Consider the following 11,498-nt stretch of genomic DNA (forward strand, 5'->3'; position numbering starts at 1 on the left):
TGATCTTAATCGAGAGTTATCTTAAGTGATTCCGATTATTTAAGATGTAATTAACTATAGGGGCTTGCCTCTATAGGGAACCAGGAACCCAGATAAAATAAACCCTATCTAATTTTTATGTTAGATAGGGGAACTTGTTGGCCTTTTTATAAAATATTTCGCAGATCAAAACGGATGTCACAAATTGTTTAGTCTAGATGATTAAATCCCTATTACAAGTAATATATTTATTCTTCGGGATAAATGTATTGCTTGTAGTATTGTATTAAATCATCTAAACTATTAAAAATGTGAGACTCGTTTGGTCTCACTTATTTTAAAAATTAAAAAAACGTTACTTCTTTAAAAAAAATTATATTTATATTATTTTCAAAATCACAAAATCATCACCGTTTCCAAACTACGAAAGTCAAGTTGAACAATAAAACGGCCGACATGTATATATTCATGCACGGTCATAGAATTGAGGTTTTTCTTTCTTAAAAAGTGTGAGTTTCAAAATTATTTCTAAAGTTTGTTAAAGTAATTGAGCAAATTTAAAATAACTATCTGCTGGCCCACAACCTACTTACTCACGCCAACTAGCTTGATCACTGCTTCTATCGCACGGACTCGCTTGCTTGATTAATCTCCCTTGTTAACTTCGCTCCATGGCCAACTTATTAAGATCTCTTTATCTTTCCTGACTAGCTAAGCTTTAAGCTCATCTTGACCAGAAGCACACTCATCTGTGTCTCAGTATTACCACTCATTGAAAAAATCAGACTTCAACTCTTTGTTGACACTGACCAGTGGATCTTGAAAAGCATGTATGAGAATTTAAGCCATCAAGTATTTAACAATTTTGTTACTTTTATAATTCAAAATATGATTCAATGGGCTTCTAAGATTTTAAGAACTTGGATCTTACTCTGTTGTCAATTTCAATATCTAGACATCCATATAAAATACTTTCTTTTAGCTTTCAATAGGACACTTGGTTGTCAATTTTCAGATAAGTGTTTGATATTTATTTTATCATATTTTAAGGTTGAAATATGAAAGCAATGATTAGGGACATTGAAGTTTGGAATGCTTCATTATATTTGGTTTTCAATCATAAGTTTTTATTTATACATTTAAATAAAAATTTACAAGTTTGTCTCATGCTTCAAACTCATGCTTAATTGTAACAGGCAAAATGTCCTATTTTACCCCTCAACCTTTTTTAAAGCATTGAGTAGCAATAATCTTTGTAAAGAATTTCTAATCGAGTTTAAGTATAAAGATGGGATAAATTTTATTTCAAAGCATGAATGAGAATTGAAGCAAATCAAAATGCTAATAAGGAAATATTATTTCTCAACAATTTCATTTTGAAGCATTTGAAATATTTGCTTTGCCAGTTTTCATTATTTCTTAACCTCAAATAGAGGATCGAACAGAAATAGGTGGGCCGGGGCTTAAGAGGTTCTGCTCCTTCAATCTTACATAAAGAAAAAGGAACCGCCGTATATAAAATTCTGCATCACCAAAATTTTTTTTAACTAAAGATACCCTTCAATAATGCATTCTAGAGATGATAAGGTTAAGGTTAAGCCTAAGCTTAGTGGAACCAACAAGTGTATTTAACTTCTAAAAAATAATGTCAATTGAACTACCCTGAAATATTAGATTTGAATAAATATAAGTCTAATCATAAGACGTGAAAAATCCGCATAAATTTTCCAATTAAGAATGTTGAGATTTGAAATAGAGCAACACATTTGATATGAGGGGTATTTAAACCCAATTACAATAGACATAACAGAGAAAAGAAAGAAAAATAAATAAATAGGAAAAAAATGATGAGGGAATTAATTATAAAAGCTAATAACGTCTATAGAATTGTTGTTATAAATCTAACACTCCCCCTCAAGTTGAAGCATAGATGTCTATCATGTTCAACTTGAATTGAAGTCATTGAACAAAGAAATAAGAAGATTCTTGGTGAGAATATTGGTTAGTTGACCATTGACGGGCACAGGAGGAATATAAATTTTCATGGACTCAATCTTTTCATTAATAAAGTGTCTGTCAATTTCCACATGTTTGGTGTGATCATGTTGGTTGAATTGTGAGCAATGTTGATAGCGGTCTTATTATCACAAAATAACTGCAATGGAGCGGAGGTTAGCATACAAAATTTGAGGAGCAAGATGCGTAACCCAAAAGCTTCAGATTCCTAAGGGCATATACCGGAATTCAGCTTCAGCACTGCTCTAGGCAACCACAGACTATTTTTTGCTATCCTATATGACGAGATTTTCCCATATAAATAAGCAATACCTTGAGATGGAACGACGATCATGAACTAAACCGACCCAATCAACATCTGTATACACAACAATAGACCGAAAGGTGTGATGAGAGAAAAATAAATCTAAGTCCAGTGTGCCTTTTAAATAGTAGAGAATCCAATGGACAGCTTGGAGATTGTGCTCATAGAGGTCATGCATGAATTGACTCGTTATATCAACTGTGTGACATATGTCAGGACGAGTATGGGTGAGGTAGATGAATTTTCTCATGAGTCATTGGTAGTAAGTTTTGTTGATACGTACAACATTTGGAATGTCAGCTAATTTTTCATTGAGATTCATAAGAATAGCCACTGGCTTGCATAGAAAAAGGTTGTTCTAGGGGAGAGAAGATAGTGCACTCACCGAAACAGGGGACTCACTGAATGGTGCACTCACCGAAACAAGGGACTCCTCGGTGGCAGGAACAATGAGGGGAACATCCATAAGAGTAGGATAAGGGACGACGTCTAAAAACCCATGCTCCCGCCAAGCTAGGAAATAGGGGACACTTTCAAATGAAACATTAACACTCACATAGAATTTGTTAGTGGTAAGATCAAAACATCGATACCCCTTTTGAGAGGCAGAGTACCAAAGAATATATACTTTATAGATATGGGATCAAATTTACTCCGATTGGGAGCAGTGTTCTGAACAAACCTTGGGTTTAAATGTGAAGAAGATCTGATTGAGAGGGAAGCATAACATTAGACAGGATGGTTTAGAGGGTTCAAAACTTGTGAATTTTAAAGGAGACTATTTATGAATTAAGGCTGGTCAAGAATTGGAATATGTGATCCTTTCTACAATCTTCTGGAAGAGAGAAATGTCGGCCAAAGAATCCCAAGAGTAGTCGTAGTACAGGTTACATTACATTCATAGTACAACAAGGTCATTATAATATTGGGTCACGGTCCTTAAACCCTATTTTGCCTCCTGAATTTTCTTAGACCTCATAAAGTTGGTCATAATTTCTTACATCTTAGTAGGTATCACAGACAGTCATCCATAAGGCACAAGTTGAACGGGGAAACATATATGAACCCTCAATCGAAGTCTCCGTGGAATTGATCTTCCACTACATGAATATGGAGTTCTCCACTTCCTAAGCTCCATATGTCGGGTCAGTCTTTGAATTCTCACAAACCATACATGTGAGGTAATCAAACTTCTCACATCCTTGGATGAACAAAAACACCGCTTGGGACTATTGGAGAAAATTACTGTCGTTTAATTTATGGGTTGTGATAAAGAAATTAATGTTGATTTATGTTCCTCTGGTCTGCAAGGGATCAAAAATTAGAGTTTATCCTCAAGAACAATTTCTGAAGGTAATTCAAAGTTGGAGGAATCTGCCATAATTCCAACTGAGTCAAAGGAGATGTGGTTGTGGTTCTGAGCCAACAATGAATTCAAGTAGGGTCACCGACAGACAGATACAATTGCATGAATCTGAACACCTGCAGGGACGCTAGATTGCTGTAGGAATTATGTTAGACAGATACAATTGCACTTATAAAGGAAGGCAGAGGAATTCTACTGTAGAAACCAACTCAGCTCGTGTTCGGCTCGTTTATATTTCGAGCTCAAAAAGTGTGTTCATGTTCGGCTCATTTGCTTAGTGAGCCGAACACGGGCCGTTCACGAACAAAAAATCATCTTGACAATCCTAATCAGATAGTCATAAGATGTTAAGAATTGACGCAAGATTTAAAAATTTTTGTTTATATTAAAACATCATTTGAATTGAATCTAATTTAATTAATTTTATTCTATTTTCTTAATTAATACTTATAATTGATTATAGATCTTTATAGCATTGTAGTAAATTAAGTTTTTTAAAAATACTGCTCATCAAATATATATAATTGATTAGTGGTATTTCGAGCCAAAACGAGCCGAACACGAACGAACAAATCTTGGTTCGTGTTCGGTTCGTTAACTTAGCGAACAAGCCGAACACGAGATTCTTAGTGAGTCGAACACGAGTTGTTCGCGAACAACGAGCCCTTTTAACAGCCCTAAACACACATTATTGATAAGAGGGGTATTTAAACCCAATTACCATAGACATAAAAAAGAAAAGAAATAAAAACTAAATAAAACAAAATAAAAAATAAATAATGAGAAAAAAAGTAATAAAAGCTAATAACAGCTACGGAATGACAGTTATAAATCTAACAAAAAGCATAACACCTTGTCCTTCTTCCTAGATACATCAGTGCAAAAAACCCTTGCAGCCTCCATTGAGACGACATAGCCACATCTTCTCACCCTCTTCTTCTTTCAATAGATATTACCACTTGCCCATTAAACTAGCACTTTTAGACACTCCTTTGCCATAGATTCGTGCCACGACATCATAAAAATAATACATCGATGTCGATTTTAGCTCCTCCATTACCATCAAATAAGGCAAGTAATCTCTAATTTGCCATTTGATCCATCATTATCGGAATTCAGTAAAATATTGGACAACTTTATTTTAATGGAAGTTCCTCCTCTCCCCTCCCCTTTCTCTTCCCTATCATCTTCTCTCAAATTCAACAAAAATCTTGAAATTGGAAACTAAGGGTCTGTTTGGGGCAGCTGCAGTTTATCCAGCTTCTGCTGATAACTGATAAGCAAATAAGCAATTTATCTTGATAATCTGCTGATGAGCAACTGATCCGGATAGGCTGGCTGGTTGTTTGGTTTGTGCATTTGGAAAACAGTTGATTCTGGATAAATGACTATTCGGCCCATGTTCTGGATAAGTTATTTAGCTGTTTGGTTTATGTGTTTTGTAAATAGCTTATTTGCAGATACTTTTAGTTAAATGAATAATCCGTCATGCAGAATTTGTAATTTTCTCAACAAAATTAAAGTACAAATGTTATGACATGAAAATACAAAATAGTTGAGTTATATTTATATAACTCAAATATTTTCTATCACATCAAAGAATGTTATAATATAGCAAAGCTAATATAAGCATGTATTGGCCAACCTAATATAAAACATACCTAAAGTTTAACACTTTATTTTAGAGATTAGATTTTGCAAACATATCAAGAGTTAAGTTATATGCATATATATTTGATAAAATGAGATGCTACGTATATAAACACATAAGTATTATATTCATAAAATATTTTTGGTATATATATATGTCAATTTTGAAACAAAAGTGTGGAGGTTTTATGAATTTGTCATAAATGAGGGTTGTCAAAGGAAGTCAAAAAGCTTTCCCTTCAAAAGAAGAGTATGACTGCTCACTTTGGAAAACCCCAGAGTCATTCAAATTTTCTCGCTATTTTTCTCTTTTTGTTTAAGAAAGATCGAATGATCCTTGCTCTTAACCTATGGCGTTTAAGAGTTTCTTGCACATGACCTCCTTGGTATAGTATCAAAAGAGTATAATAGCCTTGAATACAGCAAAAGTTAATCAAAACAATCATACAATATGCCTTCTCATCAAGCAATAAAAACACTATGTCATCCAAAGGTATAACATCCAGGAAATATTAAATAAATAAGAATTTCAATTGGGCTAAACTTGCTGCAAACCATTAATCCAAGAAAGCATAGTGAAAACTAAACCTAGAATTCTTTTAAAATGATGTCTCAAAGCATAAATGAAACCAAAATTTAATTCATAAAATATTTTGATTAGTCTTCCCTTAAGCACCTAAAGCCAATAAAACATAGAAGAGGTTTTTTTTTTTAAATCAAATAGGGGCTACTCAGTTTCAAAGTAAAAGGGAATGTTCTTTTATGATTTGAAAAGAGGAATCATGAGAACCTACCTCATTCTTATTTTCTTTTTTTTTTCACTAATACACTTCCACATTATCAACATTATCACAGACATTTTCTTCAAATCTAATAACAAAAATGTTGATGCAACTTTGACAACCGTACTTTTTTAAAAAATTACAACACTAGCGTTAGAAAGTTAAGGAGAAGGATCCTGCATGATTCTTGCACAATATGCAGTATCTCCATAGAAGCTGAATACAAATCATCCAACGCCAGGATAATAAAAATAAAAAGAAAAACTAGACATATTACAACACCAATATTGCAACTAAGGCCTTAATTGGTTGCTTGAAGATAACGAAAAGTGAAAGGAAATTGGACAAAATGGGAAGTTGAAGCTTCAAACATGTTCCATAACAAAGACACGTGAACACAATGGTTACCCGCAGAGACATAGGTCATCCATGCTCGATCGTTACCATTACCTGAGAAAAGTAGAGATCCCTGAAGCACACCAAGGAAAGGAACCAAAATCACCTTGCATGTTTTTTTTTTGTTAAAAAGAAAAAAGAGCAACACTCTCTACACTCTTTATCATCTGATTTTAAAGCAACTTCCAAATATTATCAATTCATCTTCCAACACATTCACTCCAGCGCTATACAAGTCTTACACACAGCTCCCAAGATCAACTGGAAGTTATTCCATATTTATTATTCTTCGAGACAAGGTAACGCTACGTTCCACATCATAAGCTTGAGGGGAGTGTTAACCATACGACTCAAGCTTGATAGAATGAGTAAAGATCCACTTATTCCAGGTAAACAATACACCTACTCCAATCACCAATTCTGCCTCATCAATATGCTCAAGGCTTGCTGCGATATGTTAGCGACGAAAAAAATCCGATCGAGAAGATCTTCAAAATCCAATCGAGAAGATCCGATAAAAAAAATGCTAGGATCTCAGATTCAAAAACTTGTTGCAATATGTTTAGCGACAACGAAAAATGAAAAATAAAATAAAAGGGGGGGAAGATCCGAACGAGAATGTTGTCGAAGAAGAAGATGGAATGCGTAAGAAGAAGAAGGAGTGCCGACGAAGAAGGGAAAGAAGGGTTATACCTGTCGAGAATCGAATGCCGAAGAAGAGGAGTGTCTAGCACGGTGGATGTGAACCACGGAACGGATGCGAACAATGCTCGGGATCTCCCAAATGCGAACGATGCTCGGGATCTCCCAGACACGAACGAGGGCAGGGGTGTAAAATGCTGCAAACGAACGCGGCCCGCAGAAATACGAAAGAGGATTATACCTGCAGGCCGCGTCTTTTGTAAACTATGAACGTCGTTTTCGAACAAGAAGATCGACCGTGCGAACCAAACATGACGATGGCATTTTGAAAACGCCACCCGCAGTTTTATGTTGTCCCAAACGAGCCCTTAACCTTAACAACACAAACTTGAGTTCATTTTGCCCCATAACAACAAAGCTCAAACGATGAATGACTGAATAATGACAGGCTAGAGGAAAACTTTAGCAAAGTTGCAAGTCACCCTAATGTCACAGACAAATAGTCCCACATCGGCTAGGTGTAGGGCCGAAAAGCAGTATTTAAGTCCCGGGCTGCTCACCTCTCTTAAGGGCTCTTTTGGGAGGTGACAAGTGGTATTAGAGCATATTACTGTCTGTCAGGTGTGTGGACTCTCCATAGTCCAGTGGGAACCTCGGTGGAGCCGATTCGTGACGAGGGTGTCACGTGATTGAGTGGATGAGAATGTCACAGAAAAATAGTCCCACATCGGCTAGGTGTAGGGCCGAAAAGCAGTATTTAAGTCATGGGCTGCCCACCTCTCTTAAGGGCTCTTTTAAGAGATGACACTAAGCTTGAATAGAATCGAGTTCACTCAAACTCATCACATTTACACATTTAGAGTTTATGTATAATACATATGTATATTTGCATACACACAGGCATGCATGAATTTATCTAAGTACACTTTATCTATATTAGTTTGAATACAGCTATATTCAATGAAATCTAACATGTGTGTTACCATTTATTGAAGTTTAAGCATCGACGTGTTGCGTCCTTACTCGTTCCATATTATGTTTCATTTACGCACATCCAAGAGACATCGTATGTCTAAATGATATTCAATTTCGGGGGCCTCCAAGGCAAGTGGTTAATTTAAATTAAAAGGGAAATCTAAATTGGTCGTCCGTCTAATTACACTAACCACTAAATTAAAGGGTGGCTCTAAGGTTTTGAAGTCATCTTTATAGTTTTGAATTCCGCTATTATAAAATGGATTTTTATTATAAGGCATAAGTTATAGTTTCCAGTTTTGAATAAACTTAGATATTGTCAGACCCGTACACAAATATAAATAAATAAAACCAACAAAACCCGAGAACATGAACCAATACATATTTACTGTTAATAGTTTATCTTATTTTATTTTTTAGATTAAGTCATGAACAAAAAACTTTTGCAAAAATAAAAAAAAAACTTTAAAAAATACCAAAGATAAAATTATTGAGAGATAAAATAAATTTGTAATAGCGTACCTTTTGGAGCATCTGTCTCAAAATAACGATAATTGAAATGTAATGTTGGAGCAAAAGGATTTTTTGGATGCAAAACCTAAAAATCAAACCACATTTTGAGAAAATTAATGCAAAAATAAATACCGTGCATCAAATGCACAAAAAATGAAAACAGTTCGGCACCTATATTATTATCTTGGATTCAATCAAGAAGTATATGACCACAAATAGTTGGGATAAGAATAATGATGATGATGATTCATTAATTAAAAGGCAAATGACTTGGGAAAACAAAAATAATAGAAAGGGGGAAAAAATACACAAGCATGTTTCCACTATATTCAACATCTTTATTTTAAGGAAAAAAAATCTTTGACAGGTAATGTAAGATGACGAACAGACTGAAGAGATAACAAACAAATAAAATAGCATTCACTTTACAGGTTCATAAGATAAACTGCAAGTGCGCATAAATGCTACTCATAATCCTACTACCTTTCAGTATAGCACCTCAAAGATAATTTTTTTTCCTATAAAAGTTCCCTCAGTCCAAACAAAAGAATCAAATATATAAATATTCACTTCCCATTTAAAAGCATTGATCAACTCTACACAACTATCAAACAATTGAAATTCATGTACCTAAAACATGATAACCATGACCTCATTGAATCAAAACAATCCCTAGAAGAAAACTCAGTGGCATAACATTCCTATCCCAATAACTCAAATTATCTAAATGGATTTATGCTTTCATGGCTCTGTTTAGTAATGTCGTCCTTCAACATATCTTACTATGTTATGTGATTTAATATTGTGTGATATAATGTTCTCAACCAAAGTGAATGGTTGTTTGGTGAAATTGTTCTTAAGATTGTTGTTCAATAAGCTATAACAAAAATTATTGTGGCACTAATGTTTTTTGGTTGATTGATAAGGATATGCATTCATATTAAATCAATCCAATATCCTAATCATCAAATAATAGCTGTATTTATGCAGAAACTGAGTTAAACGTATTTGAGAATATGTACTCCTTGGACACTTTTGGCCTTTTGGCAATATATGAGGTGAATGCAGTTTAAACCCTCCCTAAAATCCGGCAGCCAAAGAGCCCACTAAGCTTAAGGTTAGTGCAAAAATAAGCTCATAACAGTTTCTTCCTCCCCGAAATCCAAACAAAACAGCACAGAAACAATTATTCATAATCAATAAATTCATCTAAAATGTGCTACACAAACTCCAGCAAAAAATAAGATTCATAGTCACAAACCGAACTAATCCCGGCCGCAAAGAAAGGCACTGGCCCCGGCTTCTCCAAAGAATCACCACCCTTCGCCGCCCTATACGCCTCGGGAGGCATCATCCCATACACGACCGACACATTGACGCCAGCCTTCTCCCAAACTCCACCTTCCTGTAACACCCGGCTTATTCCCCCGCCACCGCCGGCTCTCGACCAGACGTCCTCCTTAAACTTTCCCACTCCGTCCTCAGCCTCGATCGCGGCGCACACCTCGTCCTGCGCTTCTCTTATCATCTTCTCAAACCGCGCACGCACTGAATTATGAGAGGCATTGACGGAGGAATGGGGATCATCAGTGGCCCTGAGAAATGTGTCGGGCCGCTCGTTTTCTGGGCTCTCCTTCTCGATCGCGACGGTGGCGCGAATTGGGAGGGAGGAGGAGGTTCGAGGGATGGCAGAGTAGGTTGAGCGGCGGAAAGCTTTTGGGGATTGGAGGTGGACGTGGGAGAACGGTTGAAGGGTTCGTGTTGTAGGAGATGGAGTGAAGAGAAATGATGAAGAGATGGATTTGGCCATGGCGGACGAGTGAGAGAGGCTGGGAGGATTGGAGAGCAGAACGATGGGCTTTTCTCTAATAGTGGGGTCGGCTGCGGCTACTGGCGCCAGGGTAACAACACTGCGCACATGGTAACTTCGAGCGGTCGTTTAGTGCATCCACGAGGAGGGCTGTCAAAATACATAAAAATATTACTTCATGACTCATAATGTCCTAGTCCAACAAAATGAAATTATGTGGAGATGATAAAAAAAATTTTAAAAAAATCATTTTAGTCCCTCGGTGATATTCCGATCTATTTATATATTATTTTCGTGATATTCATGTCCTATTATTTTCTGAAAATTTTCTCGGTATTATAATAACATATCAATACCACCACAATAACACATTAATATTGTGAAATAACACGGGAAGAATATTCTCCTATGTTACCTGACATGATCACAAGATAGCGTGCACATTTTCTTGAAGTCACGTGTCCTCATATCAATGGACTCCGAACATAATGTTACATTATAACTCCTGATGTAATATTTTTCCGTCAAAATAGAGACAATTGTCGTATTTGATACGTTGGATAAGTAAATGAAATTAATAAGCATAATTTTATTTTGTTTAGTTTATAAATAACTAAACACGAAGAGTGATGTGTTAGATCATGTTCAATTATTTTTTGCTCGAAATATAAAGTAATATAAAATAATTATTTATAATATATTTATCATATTTAAAAATAATTATATATTAAAATTTTATCCTATTTTAAAAAATTATGTCATATAAATTATTAATAATAATATATTAATATTAATTGTATAAATATTATATATTTTATATAATATAAGTTATATAATTGATATAATAATAATTTAAATTTATTTCTTTTATCATAATAATTTATTGTTTTTTAAGAATTTTAGTTTGAAAATTTAAATATATATTTTATTTGTAACTTGTTTTTAACAATCTACAATAATATAGTTAGAGAATTAATTTTATTTTAATAGATGGATGTTTTTTTTTTTGTAATTACAAAATTAATAATAACATTTATTATCATTTTAACAATTAAAACAGTTTAA

The 11,498-nt window shown here is 34.7% G+C and overlaps 1 protein-coding gene across 1 annotated transcript in view; it reads right to left on the reverse strand.

Moving 5' to 3' along the window:
• LOC110023556 (oxygen-dependent coproporphyrinogen-III oxidase, chloroplastic-like) overlaps positions 1–10,559 on the reverse strand; it is a 34,441-nt gene extending 23,882 nt beyond the window's left edge. Inside the window, exons 1-2 of the mRNA XM_020723036.1 lie at positions 9,885–10,559; positions 8,633–8,708 (exon numbers count right to left, since the gene is read on the reverse strand). Of these exons, the coding sequence (XP_020578695.1) occupies positions 8,633–8,708; positions 9,885–10,433 (625 nt within the window). The 5' untranslated portion in view covers positions 10,434–10,559. The remainder of the gene's footprint in view (positions 1–8,632; positions 8,709–9,884) is intronic.
• Between the last annotated feature and the right edge of the window lie 939 nt (positions 10,560–11,498).

This window comes from Phalaenopsis equestris, unplaced genomic scaffold (genome assembly GCF_001263595.1).
Source record: "Phalaenopsis equestris unplaced genomic scaffold, ASM126359v1 Scaffold000224, whole genome shotgun sequence".
In the NCBI taxonomy this organism is placed as follows: Eukaryota; Viridiplantae; Streptophyta; class Magnoliopsida; order Asparagales; family Orchidaceae; genus Phalaenopsis; species Phalaenopsis equestris.